The sequence below is a fragment of the Anomaloglossus baeobatrachus genome, chromosome 4 (assembly GCF_048569485.1).
Source record: "Anomaloglossus baeobatrachus isolate aAnoBae1 chromosome 4, aAnoBae1.hap1, whole genome shotgun sequence".
NCBI lineage: Eukaryota > Metazoa > Chordata > Amphibia > Anura > Aromobatidae > Anomaloglossus > Anomaloglossus baeobatrachus.
In genome coordinates, this window is record NC_134356.1 from 500845705 (window position 1) to 500865980 (window position 20276).

Genomic DNA, 20276 nt, shown 5'->3' on the forward strand with positions numbered 1-20276 from the left:
CCATTGGCTGATATCACGTCTGGGGTATTTCCCCAGGTCCTGCTCCCATAAAAAGGGTGTGCCAGCATCGTCCGCATGCGGAGACACCATTTTTATGGTTGCCATATTTATCGGAAATATGGCTTGCGAGATATGAACCATTTTTTACTGGAGTCGTTCTGTCTGGATACTTCCATAGCCTTGCTAATTAGATAGCAGCCCCTACCACAGGGTCACGGCAGGGAGTCATCCTGTGTCCATTGTTCCCACATCATCTAATCTCCATATCACAGGAGATGGCCATGGGATGTGTTGCTGGGATGTGACACCTTCCCAGATGGTGGACATTGAGAACAAGAAGGGAGGGGGCACTGCCAGGGAGTGATGAGAGCGATTATGACTGGCAATCATAATTCCTCTTCATATCCCAGGATTTGCCTCACACCTCCCCCCTTTTGAGGGCGCTAGGGGGCAGCACACTCCGGTGTTCCCCTGTGCGCCCGTCCGCGACCTCTCCTTGTCGGGACAGCCCGTCTGCGTTACCGTGGTCCCGGCCCCTTTTGTGGCGAATGGTGAAGTTGTATTGCTGGAGCGCAAGGCTCCATCGCAACAATCGCCCGTTCGTCCCAGAGACGGTGTGCAACCAGCTGAGGGGATTGTGGTCCGTCTCCACGATGAAGTGGCGCCCGTATAGATAGGGTTGCAGACGCTGCAGGGCCCACACTATGGCCAGGCACTCCTTTTCCATCGTGGAATAGGCCACTTCCCTTGGTAACAGCTTCCTGCTCAGGTACAAGACTGGGTGCTCTTGGCTCGCAGAGTCCACCTGGCTGAGCACCGCACCGAGGCCGAAGTCACTGGCGTCGGTCTGTACTACAAACGGCCGCGTGAAGTCGGCTGCCTGTAGCACAGGCGGGCTGGACAGGGCGTCCTTTAGGGCCCGGAAGGCTGTCTCGCAGTCCATTGTCCAATCGACTGCAGAGGGCAGCTTCTTCTTGGTGAGGTCCGTCAAGGGCTTTGCCAGGCTACTATAGCATGGAACAAACCTCCTATAGTACCCAGCGGTCCCCAAGAAGGACATCACCTGATTCTTGGTCCTGGGGGTGGGCCAGGACGCAATGGCCTCCACTTTCTCAGGCTCGGGCTTCAGTGTTCTCCCGCCTACCCGGTGACCGAGGTACTGGACCTCGCTCATGGCCAGCTGACACTTTCCCGGCTTGATGGTCAAACCTGCCTGGTGGATCCGCCTGAGCACCTGTGCTAGATGCTCTAGGTGGTCCTCCCAGGTGGGACTGAAGACGGCAATGTCATCCAGGTACGCGGCCGCGTACCCTTCAAGTCCCGTGAGCAGGGTGTTGACCATCCGCTGGAAAGTGGCAGGGGCATTCCTCATCCCGAATGGCATCACCGTGGACTCGTACAGTCCAAATGGGGTAATAAAGGCAGAGCGTTCCCTGGCCTTGCGAGTCAGGGGGATCTGCCAATATCCCCGGCTCAGGTCCATGATGGTCAGGTACTGAGCCCCGGCCAACTGATCGAGCAGGTCATCGATGCGTGGCATTGGGTACGCATCGGCGACCGTGACAGCATTGAGCCCCCTGTAGTCCACGCAGAACCGAGTGGTTCGGTCCTTCTTAGGGACGAGGACTACAGGCGAGGCCCAAGCGCTGTTGGATGCCTGGATCACCCCCAGCTTCAGCATCTCGTCAATCTCCTGGCGCATGTGTTGCTGCACCTCCAGGGAGACCCGATATGCTGAACGCCGGATCGGGGGATGATCCCCAGTGTCCACGTGATGGACAGCCAAGTCAGTCCTTCCGGGCTGGTTGGTAAACAACCCCCGGAAGGGGTGTAGGGTGGCCCACAGCTGGGACCGTTGGTCCTCCAAGAGCTGGTGGCCAACCTCCACATCCTCAATGGATCCGCCTGCCCTAACCTGGGCTAGCATATTCAAGAGGGTTTCCGCTTCTCCCTCCTCGGGCAGGTTGCACACCGGGAGTGCACATGCCTCCCGCTCATGATGTGCCTTCATCATGTTCACATGGAAGGGCTTCCGCCTTCCACGGGCAGGGTCCAGGGTGACCAGGTACGTTACAGGGTTGAGCTGCTGGTACACGAGGTATGGGCCTTCCCAGGCTGCCTGAAGCTTGTCCTGTGGTACGGGGACCAGTACCCACACCTTTTGACCCACTTGGTAGGTCCTCTCACAAGCGTTCTGGTCGTACCAACGCTTCTGATCGGCCTGGGCTTGAGCCATATTGTCGTGTACCAGTTGCGTCAAGGCCTGCATTTTGTCCCGAAAGTGCATGACATACTCGATAACCGACACTCCAGGGATGGCCAAATCCCCTTCCCAAGCCTCTTTCACCAGAGCCAGGGGGCCCCGCACACGTCGCCCGTACAGGAGCTCAAACGGTGAGAATCCCGTTGAGGCCTGTGGAACCTCCCGGTAAGCAAATAACAGGTGGGGGAGATACCGCTCCCAGTCACGCCCATGGGAGTCGACCAACATCTTAAGCATCTGCTTTAAGGTGCCATTAAACCGTTCGCACAGGCCATTAGTCTGTGGATGGTACGGGCTGGCCACCAGATGTCGCACCTGGACTTGCTTACAGAGGGCCTCCATCAGCTGGGACATGAATTGGGTCCCCCGGTCAGTGAGCATTTCCTGGGGAAAACCCACTCGGGAGAAAATCTCCAGCAATGCGGTGGCCACCTTGTCAGCCCGAATGGACGACAAGGCCACTGCTTCTGGGTACCGGGTGGCATAGTCCACTACCGTTAGTATGAAGCGTTTCCCGGAGCTGCTGGGGATGGCCAGCGGGCTGACCAGATCCACAGCCACCCTCCTGAAAGGCTCATCGATGATTGGCAGAGATACCAGTGGGGCTTTGGGGTGTGGCCCCGCCTTCCCTACTCTCGGACAGGTTTCACACGAACGGCAGTAGGCAACCACATCGGCCCCCATTTTTGGCCAGTAGAAATGCTGGTTTAACCTGGCCTTGGTCTTAGCGATCCCTAGGTGTCCGGCCATCGGAATCTCATGTGCGATCCGCAACAACTCCGTCCGGAACGGATAGGGTACCACCAACTGTCGGTCCCTGGGCCACGCCTCCGGTGAACCCTGCTGGACCGTGACCCGGTACAGCCGTCCTTGGTCCCAGACCACTCGCTCCGGGTCCGAGTCCGAGGGAGGCTGTGCCGCCTGCTCCTTAAGAGCTTTCAGGCTGTCGTCAGCTTCTAACGCTGCCTGAAACCCCTGACTAGATGTGGCCAGAATCGACGAGACTGTCACATCTTCAGTCAGTACCCCGGGACCTGTGTCCTGGCCTCCACCTGACTCGGCTGCCACTTGGTCAGAAGGGGAAGAGCTATCGGACCTCCGGGAGGCCCCTTGGCTTCCAGCACTCCCACTGCGGGTGACAGCGGCCACAGCCGCTGCGACCGTGGGTCGTGCCTGCTCCTCCTCCGTTCCTGACCAAGTCGCCGGTTCAGGCAGACCTACCTGGCTTCCTGACACCCCGGTTGTGGGGGAACCATGTACCGAGATCTTACCTGGGAGCACTTCCGCTCCTGGACCGGCCCCAATCTCACCTGCCTGTTCCCCTCCTGCAGCAACAGAACCCCGCTGTGAAATCTCTGGGGACCCCACATTTGCTGTGGTAGCCCCCACCCCACACACTGGTCCTCCCCCTGCAGCACCCTGCTCTCTGCTTATCCCTGCAGAGGGCAACAGATCCCAGCTCACTGGCTGATCACTTGTAGAGGCATTGTCCCACCTTCCTCTGACCCCCTCCCCTGTCACAGCTGCCGCTGTGTGTGTGTCTATGGTGTCTATGCAAGCAGAAATATCAGAGTTCACTCCCCCCTCTCTCACATCATTCATAGATAACACATTAACATTGTCCGGAGGCACGTCAGTACTGGCTGAAGGTTCAGCCCTTGGGGGGGGCCCAAACTGGGAGGTTATCTGCCCCAAATCTGTCCCAAGTAGCACGTTTGCGGGGATCCGATCAGTTACCCCCACCTCTCTCACCCCTCGCCCTGCGCCCCAGTCCACATAAATGTCAGCAACAGGCAGCGCCGGGTCAATGCCTCCAATCCCGGAGACAGCGAGGGTTTTTCCAGGTATCAAGTCTTGGGGGGACACCATCTCAGGCCGCACCAGAGTCACCTCCGAGGCGCTGTCTCGCAGTCCTATGGTCACAGACCGGCCGACGGTGACAGGATGGAAGCTGTCCAGGGACCTACCACCACCCCCACCCACACAATACACCTTGGGCGGCCCTTGGGACGGGGACGGAGCCGGGGCCTTGGGACGCTGAGGGCACATGGCCTTGAAGTGTCCAGGTAGGTTGCACTGGTGGCACCGTCTTGGTTCTGCCACGGGCCTGGAGAGGGGAGTTGAGGGGGTCACCCCCTGCAGTCTAGGGGCAGGTGGGGCAGTCGCAGAATTCATCTTACCCCCTCTCCAGGTGCTGCTGGTGGCTGCTCTCCTGGCCTCAGGAGCCCGATTGTTGGTGTAGTCATCGGCCAGGGCAGCTGTAGCCGTGGACCCCTTTGGCTTCTGGTCTCGGATGAACTGGCGGAGATCCTCAGGGCAGTTCCACAAGAGTTGCTCTGTGATGACCAAGTCTAGGATCTCTGGTCCGGTGGTAAGCTGCAGGCCTTGGGTCCAGTGGTCGGCAGCTCGGGCAAGTGCCCGCCGGTGGTCAGCCCAGGAGTCCTTTGGTCCCTTCTGCAGGGTCCGGAACTTCTTGCGGTAGGACTCCGGAGTGAGGTTGTACTGTTGGATCAGGGCCCGCTTGATGGTGTCGTAGCCCTGATCTGCCTCAGCAGGCAAGTCCCCAAGGATATCCAGGGCCTTACCCCTTAAACGGGGGGTCAGGTATTTGGCCCACTGGTCCTTGTCCAGATGGTGCTGCAGGCAAGTCCGTTCAAAAGCAGTCAAGAAAGAGTCCAAGTCTCCATCCTTCTCCAGCACTGGGAAGTCCTCAACACGGACCTTTGGAAGTTTGGTGTCTTGAAGGTCACGTGTGGCTGATGAGGGCCGGAGCTGAGCTAGCTGCAGCTGGTGGTCACGGTCTGCCTGTTGCCGTCGCTCCGCAGCCTCACGCTCTGCCTGGCGCTCTTCACGCGCTGCCTGCCGCTCTGCCCTGCGCTCTGCCAGGAGTTCCTTGTAGCCCTCCTGGTCTCCAGCCTGGAGAAGGGCCATAGCCATTTGAAGAAGGCTATCCGAGCCTCCCAGGCTCGGTGGAATGGCACGTGGTGATCTGCGGCCCGCTGCGGAGCCTGGTGATTCACTGTCCATTGCAGAGCGGAGGGCTGGCATCTGGCTCGTTGAGGACCCTTGGGTGAGCTGCTCCTCATCTTGTCCATAATTGCCAGGTTGTGCGCTGTCCTCTGCAGAACGGTTTTCTGGCGTCGAGCTCCTGGAGGACTCGTGGGCAACCTCCTCATTACTGTCCACAGCACCGTCCTCCCTCTCTTCGGCTCCTGCCTTAGCATTGGCCAGTTGCATAGCTCTGCTCCTGGTGCCATCAGCCATTCTTGCAGACTTTTGGTCACTGACACAGAACTGACACCTGATGCACCCACACACCTTACAGTATCTGCACTCTGACACTCTAGTGTTGAGCTAGTCTGAAGACCCCAGCAGCCACAGCTGCTGCAGGCAGTCTTTAGTGTCTGGGAGTATGGGTCTCACACTCACACACACTATTATCTCGATCCCACCGCTATGCCACCAATATGTCACGAACCACCGGGGGGGTCACTCAGAAATCCCCCGCGCTGGCTACCAGTACGTCACAATCGGGGGGTAACAAGTGGGGGTCACCCCTCCTTTATACCTCCCGACCGACAGACAGAGCACGTGACGCGCTCTCTAGCGCCCCTCTTATAGTCAGGCCGATTATGGAATTGCCCGACAATAAGCAAGGAGGCCGCTATACTACTTATGCCGATTATTCAAGGGTCCCCGGTGAGAGTAGGGTATATATTCCCCCGACCTCCGCGGGCGGAATATATAAAACCTCCCCGAATCTCACTGGCCTCCCCACAATAATCCTTGGCACAACTCGCTGCCACCAACCGCTTCACGGTAACTATTAGCCGAACACACAGACGTGGGATTCAAGATCGAGATAACAGAACAGCCCAAGATTAATTATATAATTTAATCAGCCTAAAGCACACTAGAAACTACAATATATACAATAGGGAATCTACAGAATATACAAATGTCAGAGTACAGTTACAGATAAAGCATGGTTTACAAACAGGCATACACAGTTCCAGCAGTTACCTTGTGCGTCTGGCCACAGGGGGGCGCTGTAGACCAGGTTTCTAGGATCCTTCCCACAGATGTTTCCTACACGTGACCCCCGGCGAAAGAACCCTGGAAAATGGCCGAAGTAGGGTTATCAACCTGGGCAAATCCAGGTCCCCTCCTACCTTAGTGACCTCAGAGGGAGCACTGCTCCACCCCTGGCTGGAGTTATGGACAATATCCACAACAGGGGATATGGCCATAACTTTGCCTGGGAGCGTCGTAGGCAGACGCCAACGCTCTCATTGTGACAGTTATGAATTTAGCTACAGAACGAGAGGACTCATGACTTGTCTACTAGTTCCCCATTGGCTGATATCACGGCTGGGGTATTTCCCCAGGTCCTGCTCCCATAAAAAGGGTGTGCCAGCATCGTCCGCATGCGGAGACACCATTTTTATGGTTGCCATATTTATCGGAAATATGGCTTGCGAGATATGAACCATTTTTTACTGGAGTCGTTCTGTCTGGATACTTCCATAGCCTTGCTAATTAGATAGCAGCCCCTACCACAGGGTCACGGCAGGGAGTCATCCTGTGTCCATTGTTCCCACATCATCTAATCTCCATATCACAGGAGATGGCCATGGGATGTGTTGCTGGGATGTGACACCTTCCCAGATGGTGGACATTGAGAACAAGAAGGGAGGGGGCACTGCCAGGGAGTGATGAGAGCGATTATGACTGGCAATCATAATTCCTCTTCATATCCCAGGATTTGCCTCACAGACGCTTTTGCGCTCGTTCATCGTATCATCTAGGATTTACACACTACGACATCGCAAGTGACGCTGGATGTGCGTCACTTTCGATTTGACCCCACCGACATTGCACCTGCGATGTAGTGTGCAAAGCCGCCCTTACTCTCCTAAAGCAATGGGGATTTTTACAGCAATAAATCTCAGCTCTACTTCTTGTGATTTATCTCTATACTTGTAAACCTCCCACGCCCCCATAGTAATACCTTCTTGTGCTCCATACAGTACTAGTGCCCCCTTTGTACCCTACAAGTGTTAATTTCTACAACAGTAATTTCCCATATGTGTCTATTAGAAAGTAATCATTCCCTTTTGTATCATCCATAAAGTAACAGTAACCCATTTGCACTACAAAGTAACCTTCGTGTACAATAACAATCTGCAATACTAGTTAAAAATTAATGTAAAAGACTGCTAAAAAATCCATGTCTTTATAAAATAAAAAAATTGAAGTTTTATATATATATATATATATATATATATATATATATATATATGTAATAAATATATATATATATATATATTCTTTATATATTATTACTTTTGAAAACTTTTAATGAATGCATTTCAGATAAATCACAAACAGCTAACATTGCATTATTGTATTTCAAACCTGTTCTTACTACGCATTTTAACTTTTTTAACTTAAAAAGGGGATTATATTAAATGACATCTACCACAAATGATGACTATAAAAAAAATATGCAACTCATTTAAAAAAATGTAAGGTGTCAAGTAATGAAATAAAAAAGATGGCTGATTATGGAATGTGGAAAGGAAAAAATAAAACAATTGTTGGAGTCATTAACATGAAACACGTTTGGTCCTTGAGGGTCGATAAATGTTCCTGATGATTTCTTAAAAAAAAAAATGACATAAATATGGATGATTTATTTGTTAGGATCCACAAGATGCTATTCCGAAGGGAACCATGCTGGCCATCTTTATCACCACTGTTGCCTATTTAGGAGTAGCTATATGTGCAGGTGAGTACATGTACTATGGGAGGGAAAATACGGTTAGTTCTGCCTGATTCTGCCTAACCAGTTACACCTAACCGGTTAAAAACTGTGTTCTGATGTCATCCCATTGCACATATTCTAGGCAGGGCATTGCCTACTCTGACCAGCCATGTGTCCTGTCTGTAGAAACATAAGACGTGCTGGATCATAACCCAAGATACACACTGACTATGAGGACAGGATTAATGTCGGAATAATAATTTTATTTATATAGCGCCGTCCACTTGCAGACACAGATAGAGAAGGGCCCCTGTACAACAACAATATATCTGCACTTTGTAGTCCAATAGCTCATCACAATGCATATTTTAGCCGGCTTTGGAGGTAGAAACGGGCCCCTTTACCTCTTGTGCTGCTATGCGGCTTCACACGTTGCACCAATGATATGTCCGTCCATGGCGCCAACATATACCAAAGCACTTTACAATAAAGCAGGGATATGTATAGATAATACAGACAATACAAGGTAACACATAGATCATCATTTATAGGAGGAGTGATGGTCCTGATCACAAGCTTCCAATCTATAAAGAAATAGGGGGACATAATAGGTAGAGTGTGCTTGTTCTGTATGGTCCAGCCATCATTATAACAAATAGACGATGTGATATAAAGCTGAAAGAGCCTTCATCAGTCAGTATCCAGCTAAGCAATAATCTTATAATGTACCTTAAGTGTGAACTGTACAGTAGTTTTATATAGGTTTATGATTCCACTGCTAGTCTGTTTGTAGCCTGATATGAAAGGTGAAATGATGTCTCTCCTCCCCTTGGCTCTTTTCATGATTCCACTGCTAGTCTGTTTGGAGCCTAAGATGAAAGGTGAAATGATGTCTCTCCTCCCCTTGGCTCTTTTCATGATTCCACTGCTAGTCTGTTTGGAGCCTAAGATGAAAGGTGAAATGATGTCTCTCCTCCCCTTGGCTCTTTTCATGATTCCACTGCTAGTCTGTTTGTAGCCTAAGAAAAAAAGTGAAATGATGTCTCTCCTCCCCTTGGCTCTTTTCATGATTCCACTGCTAGTCTGTTTGGAGGCTAAGATGAAAGGTGAAATGATGTCTCTCCCTCCCTTGGCTCTTTTCATAATTCCACTGCTAGTCTGTTTGTAGCCTAAGAAGAAAAGTGAAATGATGTCTCTCCTCCCCTTGGCTCTTTTCATGATTCCACTACTAGTCTGTTTGTAGCCTAAGATGAAAGGTGAAATGATGTCTCTCCTCCCCTTGGCTCTTTTCATGATTCCACTGCTAGTCTGCTTGTAGCCTAAGAAGAAAAGTGAAATGATGTCTCTCCTCCCCTTGGCTCTTTTCATGATTCCACTGCTAGTCTGTTTGTAGCCTAAGAAGAAAAGTGAAATGATGTCTCTCCTCCCCTTGGCTCTTTTCATGATTCCACTGCTAGTCTGTTTGGAGCCTAAGATGAAAGGTGAAATGATGTCTCTCCTCCCCTTGGCTCTTTTCATGATTCCACTGCTAGTCTGTTTGGAGCCTAAGAAGAAAAGTGAAATGATGTCTCTCCTCCCCTTGGCTCTTTTCATGATTCCACTGCTAGTCTGCTTGTAGCCTAAGAAGAAAAGTGAAATGATGTCTCTCCTCCCCTTGGCTCTTTTCATGATTCCACTGCTAGTCTGTTTGGAGCGTAAGAAGAAAAGTGAAATGATGTCTCTCCTCCCCTTGGCTCTTTTCATGATTCCACTGCTAGTCTGCTTGTAGCCTAAGAAGAAAAGTGAAATGATGTCTCTCCTCCCCTTGGCTCTTTTCATGATTCCACTGCTAGTCTGTTTGGAGCCTAAGATGAAAGGTGAAATGATGTCTCTCCTCCCCTTGGCTCTTTTCATGATTCCACTACTAGTCTGTTTGTAGCCTAAGATGAAAGGTGAAATGATGTCTCTCCTCCCCTTTGGCTCTTTTCATGAGGCCACAATACTCTGTCCTCCCTTAGTGCTACTAACTGAATTTAGCTTATATTACTGTTCTATGCTAATCTATATCTGATAGGAACAGCTGGAGATGTCTGGGTATTGCCTCCATAGTACAGTATACCTGCCTTATGGCCATGTGGAAATAGCCTTTCTTAAAAGGAACGTATAAAAAAACCTGGTTAAACCAAGCTTTAATGTTAAACATAGTTTTAAAAACGTTTCAAATTTGTTGATGTTTCTAATCTTTATCATTTACATTTATGGAAAAAAAAAACCTTGTAATTTTACCTTTACCACTGGACTTCTTAAAGGGGTTTTCTAGGCAAGATCATATTTTCAGCAGCACTGTACCTAGCACTATACTTTCGGTCACATGACAATTTCTTCAAGCAGCGAACAGAGCCGACCTCTAACAATATGTACACACTGTTAAGATTCATCAAGCAGCACTGGCCCCCCATAGACAAGTACAGAAAATAGGACAAAAAGTTCTGCAAAAATAAGAAAATAAAAACAGAATAGAACAAATATTATTCACTATCTGTTTTTAATTAGTAAAAAATACATGCAATGTATTGCCTTTTAATAGGATGTACCGTATATTAATCAGAATATTGATTTCTGTTTTCATTTCTTATGAGTGAATTAATCTAAATGATCATTACTAGTGATGAGCGAGTACTAAAAAGCTCGGGTGCTCGAAGCTCGGGCCGAGCCTCCCAAGATACTCGTGTACTCGGCCCGAGCAACGAGCCCTATGTTATCCTATGGGAGACCCGAGTATTTTTGTGAAATGACCCCCCGGCAGCATGGAGAAACCCTAAAAATGTCACAAAAGTCTCAGAAGAGTGCTCAAATGACATGGCAACAGCATGGGGAAGACCCCTTGAAGCATTTATCACTGAAAAGTCACAGCTGTGAACAATTTTGTCCGCGTTTTACGCCATTTTTACGGACTCACTAGAAAAGCTTCCAAAATGACCCCAAAATGATTTTTCATGGCGGAAATGTTAAGGGCACATACCCAATATTGAGATAGAGCTGGTGTATGTTACTTTTTGAGATTAATACATGAAAGATTTTACGTGAAAACATTGTGTGGCACTCCGATGTCCCTGAGAAGAGACGTACATGAAGGCCTCTTGAGTCTAATGTGCCCATTTTGAGGAAGTGAGTCTTTGTAGTATTTTCCTTTGCCAGGGCAGTCCAAAATTGTGAGGTTCACCAATGCCCCTGCATACAGTCGTGCATGATGGCCTGTAAACCTGAAGTGCCCATTGTAAGGAAGTGGGTCTATTGTAGTATAGCCCTTAGGCAGGGCAGCCAAAAATTGGGAGGCTCCACGTTGTCCCTGGGTAGAGACGTGCATGAGGGCCTCAAAACATTAAGTGTCCATTGTCAGGAAGTGGGTGTATTATAGTATAGCCCTTAGGCAGGGCAGCCAAAAATTGGGAGGCTCCACATTGTCCCTGGATAGAGACGTGCATGATGGCCTGTAAACCTGAAGTGCCCATTGGAAGGAAGTGGGTCTATTGTAGTATAGCCCTTAGGCAGGGCAGCCAAAAATTGGGAGGCTCCACGTTGTCCCTGGGTAGAGACGTGCATGAGGGCCTCAAAACATTAAGTGTCCATTGTCAGGAAGTGGGTGTATTATAGTATAGCCCTTAGGCAGGGCAGCCAAAAATTGGGAGGCTCCACATTGTCCCTGGATAGAGACGTGCATGATGGCCTGTAAACCTGAAGTGCCCATTGGAAGGAAGTGGGTCTATTGTAGTATAGCCCTTAGGCAGGGCAGCCAAAAATTGGGAGGCTCCACGTTGTCCCTGGGTAGAGACGTGCATGAGGGCCTCAAAACATTAGGTGTCCATTGTCAGGAAGTGGGTGTATTATAGTATAGCCCTTAGGCAGGGCAGCCAAAAATTGGGAGGCTCCACATTGTCCCTGGATAGAGACGTGCATGATGGCCTGTAAACCTGAAGTGCCCATTGGAAGGAAGTGGGTCTATTGTAGTATAGCCCTTAGGCAGGGCAGCCAAAAATTGGGAGGCTCCACGTTGTCCCTGGGTAGAGACGTGCATGAGGGCCTGTAAACCTGAAGTGCCCATTGGAAGGAAGTGGGTCTATTGTAGTATAGCCCTTAGGCAGGGCAGCCAAAAATTGGGAGGCTCCACGTTGTCCCTGGGTAGAGACATGCATGAGGGCCTCAAAACATTGTTCCCATTGCAAAGGAGCGGGTCTCCTGTCGTTGTAATGTCCATTCTGCAAAGAATGGGCGAAAAAAATTACCACTGGGGGTATACCTGAAACAAAGGCCTAAGTATTGCAATTTGTAACGGTCATCATCATGGTGGCGCATGAGGAGAAGGAGGAGCAGTCCAGCGATTATCCAAAGTCCAGAAGTGTGTACCCATGGGTGAGTGGAGGTACATGGCAAACTTTAAATTCCGCTCTCATTTGCTGGTGGTGTGGTGAAGTCTGGCCCAATCCAACCCTTGTTCATCTTGATCAGAGTCAGCCTGTCAGCATTTTCAGTTGACAGGCGGGTGCGTTTATCTGTAATGACTCCACCTGCGGCACTAAAAACACGCTCTGACAAAACGCTAGCAGCAGGGCAGGCCAGGACTTCCAAGGCGTAGAGAGCCAATTCATGCCACGTGTCCAGCTTGGATACCCAATAATTGTAAGGCACAGAGGAATGTCGGAGTACAGTTGTTCGATCTGCAAGGTACTCCTTCAGCATCTGGGCAAACTTAGGATTTCTTGTGGCACTACCCCGCACCTCAGGGGCTGTGGTACGTGAGGGGCTGAGAAAACTGTCCCACATCTTAAAGACTGTTCCCCTACCTCTGGCGGATTGGACTTGTGCCTCTCTCGGCTGTACGCCTCGGTTGTCCACTGATTCATGACCTATGCCGCTAGCGTTTTGTGAGGGGAATGCTTTGCCTACTTCCGTGACTATGGCCTTCCGGAACTGCTGCATTTTGGTTGACCTCTCCTCCACGGGAATAAGAGACAAAAAGTTCTCCTTGTAGCGTGGGTCTAACAGTGTTACCAACCAGTAATGATTGTCGGCCAAGATGTTCTTAACGCGAGGGTCACGAGACAGGCAGCTTACCATAAAGTCAGCCATGTGCGCCAGACTCTTAACAGCCAGGACTTCAGTAGCCTGACCAACAAGATGACTGAACATGCTGTCCTCCTCCTCCTCCTCCTCCTCCTCATCTACCCTGTCCTCTGGCCAGCCACGCTGAACCGAGGATATGACTGGTGTGCATGTCATATCCTCAATTTGGCCGGAGAGTTGCTCCATGTCTTCATCCTCCTCCTCGTCATAGTCCTCCACTGCACGTTGTGATGAGACGAGGCTGGGCTGTGTGTTATCATCACCCACACCCACTACTGTTTCTTGCTGCAACTCATCGCGCTCCGCCTGCAATGCATCATGTTTGTTTTTCAGCAGAGACCGTTTTAGAAGGCAGAGTAGCGGTATGGTGACGCTAATAATGGCGTCATCACCACTCACCATCTTGGTGGAGTCCTCAAAGTTTTGGAGGATGGTACATAGGTCTGACATCCATCTCCACTCCTCAGGTGTTATGTGTGGAGTTTGACCCATTTCCCGACGGCTTAGGTGATGCAGGTACTCAACAACTGCCCTCTTCTGCTCACATATCCTGACCAACATGTGCAGAGTTGAATTCCAACGCGTGGGGACATCACACACCAGTCTGTGAGCCGGAAGATGCAAACTGCGCTGAAAGCCGGCAAGGTCGGCTGAAGCAGTAGGTGACTTTCGAAAATGTGCAGACAGGCGGCGAACTTTTACCAGCAGATCAGACAGCTCTGGGTATGACTTTAGAAACCGCTGAACCACGAGGTTGAGCACATGGGCCACGCATGGAACATGTGTCAGCTGGCCTCGCCTCAAAGCCGCCACCAGGTTTCGGCCATTGTCACACACGACCTTTCCTGGCTTTAGGTTCAGAGGTGTGAGCCAGTGATCTGCCTGCTGTTTCAGAGCTGTCCACAGCTCTTCTGCATTGTGGGGTTTGTCACCTATGCAGATTAGCTTCAGCACAGCCTGTTGCCGCTTCGCCGAGGCAGTGCTGCAGTGCTTCCAGCTTGTGACTGGTGTGGAGGGTACAGTGGATGAGGATGCGCAGGAGGAGGAGGAGGCTGAAGAGCATGACATTCCGGAGCTGTAGAGTGTGGGTGAAACACTGACTGAGGTAGGGCCTGCAAACCTTGGTGTGGGAAGGACGTGTTCCGTCCCTCGCTCAGACTGGGTCCCAGCTTCCACAATATTAACCCAGTGTGCCGTCAACGAGATGTAGCGGCCTTGCCCACAAGCACTTGTCCACGTGTCTGTGGTTAGGTGGACCTTGGGTGAAACAGCGTTGTTCAGGGCACGTGTGATGTTTTGTGACACGTGGTTATGCAACGCGGGGACGGCACACCGGGAGAAATAGTGGCGGCTGGGGACCGAGTAACGTGGGACAGCTGCCGCCATCAGGTCACGGAATGCTTCTGTCTCCACCAGCCTAAAAGGCAACATTTCCAGTGCAAGCAGTCGCGAAATGTTAGCATTTAGAACTGTGGCATGTGGGGTGTTGGCAGTGTATTTGCGCCTGCGTTCAAAGGTTTGCTGAATGGATAACTGAACGCTGCGCTGGGACAAGGACGTGCTTGATGATGGTGTTCTTTCTGCGTAGGCAACTGCAGGTGCAGGAGTGGAGGAGGCTTGTTCGCAGGCAGCATGGACAGGGGATTGGCTCGCATGCACAACCAGCGAAGACGTAGCAGTGACATCAGCAAGCACTGCTCCTCGACTCTGTTGTACTTCCCACAAAGTCGGGTGCTTGGCTGACATGTGCCTGATCATGCTGGTGGTGGTCAGGCTGCTAGTTTTGGTACCCCTGCTGATGCTGGCACGGCAGGTGTTGCAAATGGCCTTTTTTGAATCATCTGGATCCAACTTAAAAAACTGCCAGACTCGGGAAGACCTAACATTTGTACAGGCACCTTGTGTCGTCGTGTTGTTCCGGGGAACGGTTGCCTGACTTCTGCCTGGGGCCACCACCCTGCTTCTTACTGCCTGTTGTGATGCTACGCCTCCCTCCCCCTGTGCACTGCTGTCCTCGCTCTGCATATCCTCCTGCCAGGTTGGGTCAGTTACTGGATCATCCACCACGTCGTCTTCCTCTTCCGCACCCTGCTCCTCCTCCTGACTTCCTGACAATTGTGTCTCATCATCGTCCACCACTTGTTGAGACACGTTGCCAACTTCGTGAGAACGTGGCTGCTCAAATATTTGGCCATCTGTACAGACGATCTCCTCATGACCCACTTCAATATGAGCTGGCGAGAGGCCAGAATGTGTGAATGGAAACGTGAACAGCTCTTCCGAGTGTCCAAGTGTGGGATCATTAATGTCCGAGGAGGACGTGTACTCAGCCTGGTGGTAGGAAGGAGGATCAGGTTCAGAAATGTGCGGTGCAGTATCACGGCTACTGACACTTGACCGTGTGGAAGACAGAGTGTTTGTGGTGGTGCCAATCTGACTGGAAGCATTATCTGCTATCCAACTAACAACCTGTTGACACTGGTCTTGGTTCAAGAGCGGTGTACTGCTGCGGTCCCCAAGAATTTGGGACAGGACGTGCGAGCGACTAGATGTGGCCCTTTGTTGTGGCGAAATTAGAGCTTGCCCACGACCTCGGCCTCTGCCTGCACCACCATCACGTCCACTTCCTTGTTCCTTGCCAATGCCCTTGCGCATTTTGCAATGCTGTGCACTGCTGATGTGTATATTCACTACTTGTGCGTTATATCAAAGTTTGTGGAAATTGCACACAAGTGCACCTGTACGCTGCCACCAACAGGCACACACGTGCGGTTTTAAAAACCAAGCACGGACGCAATAAGAACCTAACAGGTTTTTTTGGGGAGCGACAATTACAGACAAGTCAGACACTATCTGGACTGTTTTACACTGTGTACACCAGCCCCAGATATGATGAAGGCTGGTATACGGTCACCACTACCCTGCCTGCCTGCCTGTATACTGGTACAATAGTCCTGACAAGGACTCTTCTGGTCACTAGCCTGTATTCAGACCTGGCTATACCCTGCCTGTATATAGCAACAATAGTCCTGAGAAGGACTCTGCTACTGTACTCCGACCTGGCTATACCCTGCCTGCCTGTATACAACTAGAATAGTCCTGAGAAGGACTTTTGGTCACACTGTTTGCAGCCCTGCAACTGAAAAAGCTATAAAGGGCCGCAAAGCTTTCCCTGAATCAGCGACACTCTCCCTGCACTGACTGTCTGGATAGCTGTGAGCAGAGCACAGCGCGCCGGCCGGTATAAAGGCTCGGTCACGCTGTGCAGGCCGGCCAATCACTGCAATTCCACAACTAACAGGGCTGTGGCATTGCAGTGGTCTGCCAGCCAATCCCTGCATGAGGGCTGGCTCTCAAAAGAGCGCCAACATGCAGAAATGAAGACCACGAGTACAGCACGAGTATCGCGAGATTACTCGGTCCCCGCCGAGCAGCCCGAGTACAGCGATACTCGTGCGAGTACCGAGTAGTTACAAGCATGCTCGCTCATCACTAATCATTACTAAAAGTTTGTTAAAGGGAATCTGTCATCATATTTTTGCTCCCCCATCTGAAAGCAGCAAAATATAGAAACAGAGACCCTGATTCCAGCAATATGTCACTTAATGGGTTACATGTTGTGCCAGTTTTCTGAATGCGGAGTTGTCTATAATCCTGCCCACACCACTGATTGACAGCTTTCTATGTTCAAGTGCAGAATGCTGCCAATCGTTGTTGGGGGGGCGGTTATACAATGCTCATTAATATGTAGGACTACAGGTTGAACAGTGATTAAGAAAACTGTGATTTTATAAAACTACAGCTAGCAGCCGACTAAGTGACACATTGATCAATACAATGGCTAAACATCTCTCATTCCTATTATTCATAGCAGTTATGCACATACCATTTTCATGTTTTTCACCTTTTTCAGATAGTCCATTGTATTTTTCAATCTAGCATTCCCGTAGCAGTTCTGCTTTTCATTATTCCCCTATACATTGTGACTGCTGTGCAACTCTTTATCCTATTGTTTAGTTGTATATTTTTGAGTCTTGCACCTTGTTCACACCATAGGTGTTCCATATGTACATTTTTTAATGACTAGAAGGCCGCTTTAAAGGCAACGACATCGCTAACAAGATGTTGTTGGGGTAACGGAATTCGTGACGCACATCCGGCCTCGTTAGTGACGTCATTGTGTGTGAAATGCACGAACGACCGTTAACGATCAAAATTATTTACCTAATCGATGTTCGTTGACGCTTCGTTCCTTTCCCAATTATAGTTGCTGTTGCAGGACACAGGTTGTTCGACGTTCCTGCTGCAGCATACATCGCTATGTGTGACACTCCAGGAACGGGGAACATCACCTTACCTGCGGCAGCTGGCAATGAGGAAGGAAGGAGGTGGGCGGGATGTTCGGCCCGCTCATCTCCGCCCCTCCTTTTCTATTGGGCAGCGGTTTAGTGACGCCGCTGTGACACCGAATGAACCACCCCTTTAGAAAGGAGGCAGTTCACTGGCCACAGCGACGTCGCTAGGCAGGTAAGTAGTGTGATGGGGACTAACAATATTGTGTGCCACGGGCAGCGATTTGCCCGTGGCGCACAAACGACGGGGGTGGGTGCGATGGGCAGTGACATCAATAGCGATGTCGCTGTGTGTAAAGTGGCCTTAAGTGACACATCACTGGAATTAGGGTCTGTATCTCTACATTATGCTGCTCTCAGATGAGGTGGCAAAAACCTAGTGACAGATTCCCTTTAAACATTAAAACTAGACATCTATAGAATGGAGTACGGTGCAACCACAGTCCTACTAGACAATGGTAAAGTAAAAGATTGTAATACTGATAAGACTAAGGGGTACTTTGCACACTATGACATCGCAAGCTGATGCTTGCGATGCCGAGTGCGATAGTCCCCGCCCCCGCCGCAGCAGCGATATCACATGCACTCACCTGCCCTGCGACGTTGCTCTGGCCGGCGACCCGCCTCCTTCCTAAGGGGGCGGGTTGTGCGGCGTCACAGCGACGTCACACAGCAGGCGGCCAATAGAAGCGGAGGGGCGGAGATGAGCGAGATGTAAACATCCCGCCCAACTCCGTCCTTCCGCATAGCCGGCGTGAGCCGCAGGACGCAGGTAGGAGATGTTCCTCGCTCCTGCGGCTTCTCACACAGCAATGTGTGCTGCCGCAGGAACGAGGAACAATATCTTACCGTCGCTGCAGCTACATTATAGAAATGTCGGACACTACACCGATGATATGATTACGACGGTTTTGCGCTCATTAATCATATCATAAAGGATTTACAGACTACGATATCGACAGCGACACCGGATGTGCGTCACTTTCTATTTGACCCCACCGACATCGCAACTGCGATATCGTAGTGTGCAAATTACCCCTTAATGTCAGGAAGTTTATGAGAAACCCAGCAGGAGCAAAGAAGACTGCATAACAACATCTAATTGTATTGTTAATAGTAAATCTGATGTGTGAGCTTTAGAGGCACATTTGGTTCTGTACAATTTACATCTGGCATGCAGGAAATTACAACATATACAATATATCTTGACTGCTTTGGTTCTAAAGTCTGTAATAAAGCATAATGTGAGCATATTTAGAGGCACATAATGACTATAATCCACTCACACGAAGATCTGTTATGTGAAGAGTCTCAAAATGTTAAATAATAGCTGATATTTCACATGAAAGGGAAGCTGTCAGGAGAGTCATACTGCTAAAACCGTGAAACAGCACGAAACAGGGACCGGTCTCCTTGTTCCAAACAGCTTCTTTACCCTGAAGTGCTGCACCAATTCAGAAAGAAACCCTATCTTAGGATATGTCCGCACACTGCATCTTGACTGCATCTTGACAAGACAACTTGAGTGCATCTTTTTTCCCATGGTCATAGAAAATGTAGCTTGTGGCCCAAAAACGCATGACGGTTTGCTGCGTTTTTTACGCGTTTTTGTTAATGCATTTTTTAAAGGAGAAACAAAATATGATAGGATAGAATAATTTATAGCTAGCTAGAATAGATAGATAGAAAGATTAGATAGAAAGAATAGATAGATGGATAGATTGATAGATGATAGATAGAAAGAACATATAGAATAGATAGAAAGTAAGAATAAAATAGCTCGATATATAGAGCAACAGCTAGCTTGGCCAGCTGTTTATTTAATTTTTTTTGGTAAAAAAAAAAAAATGACGTGGGGTCACTCCCATTTTTCATATCCAGCACAGGAACATCAGCAGCTGCAGGCTGCAACCCTCAGTTGTCTGCTGTACCTTGGCTGGTTATAAAAAAAAATTTCAATTGTTTGATTTATTTTTAAAAATATGATGTGGAGTCCCCCCCATTTTTCTAAAACCAGCCAAAGAACAGAAGACATCTTGGGGCTGATATTATTAGGGTGGGAAGAGCCATGGTTATTTGGCCCTTTCCAGCCTAACAATACCAGCCTGCAGCCGCCCCAGACGTGGTACATCCATTAGATGCCCCAATTTTGGCGCTGGACCCGGCTCTTCCTATTGCCCTGGTGCAGTAGCAATCGGGGTAATAAGAAGTTAATGGCAGCCCACAGCTACCACCAAGCCCTAGATTAGTAATGGCAGTTATCTATTAGACCCCCCATCACTAATGTGTAAATGAAAGTAAATAAACACAAGCACCCAAAAAATCCTTTATTTGAAATAAAAGACAAAAATGCATCCTCTTTCACCACTTTATTAACTCCCAAAACACACCTGCAGGTCCGACGTGATCCACACAAGGTCCCACGATGCTTCAAGCACTGCTACATCTGAAGCTCACAGCGAGTGCCATAGAGCATGACTGCCTGCTGTGATTTCCAGGAAGCGATTGAAGTGAGGCATACGATCAGTGTTGACATCACTCAGGTGATTTGGGGTCACAAGGGGGTGACTCCAGCTGCGGCCGCAAAGCACCTGAGTGATGTCACAGCTGATCGTGCGGCTCACTTCAGTCTCTGCTTGAACCTCACAGCTGTGTTATAACATCATGATGGCTACATGAATATGCAGATACTATAGGATGTCAACTCTTGTGTCCTCGCTTAAAAGACTGTACCTTCTAATACTGGAAGATCCAGTTTGTGCTTCTCATCTTGTCTCATAAATAAGCTTATAGC

At 49.7% G+C, this 20276-nt stretch overlaps 1 protein-coding gene across 2 annotated transcripts in view; it reads left to right on the plus strand.

Moving 5' to 3' along the window:
- Positions 1–20276, plus strand: part of SLC12A1 (solute carrier family 12 member 1) — a 243034-nt gene that overhangs the window by 77373 nt on the left and 145385 nt on the right. For both annotated transcript variants that reach the window (XM_075345801.1, XM_075345802.1), the window contains one exon: positions 7970–8054. In XM_075345801.1, coding sequence (XP_075201916.1) covers positions 7970–8054 — 85 coding nt within the window. The remainder of the gene's footprint in view (positions 1–7969; positions 8055–20276) is intronic.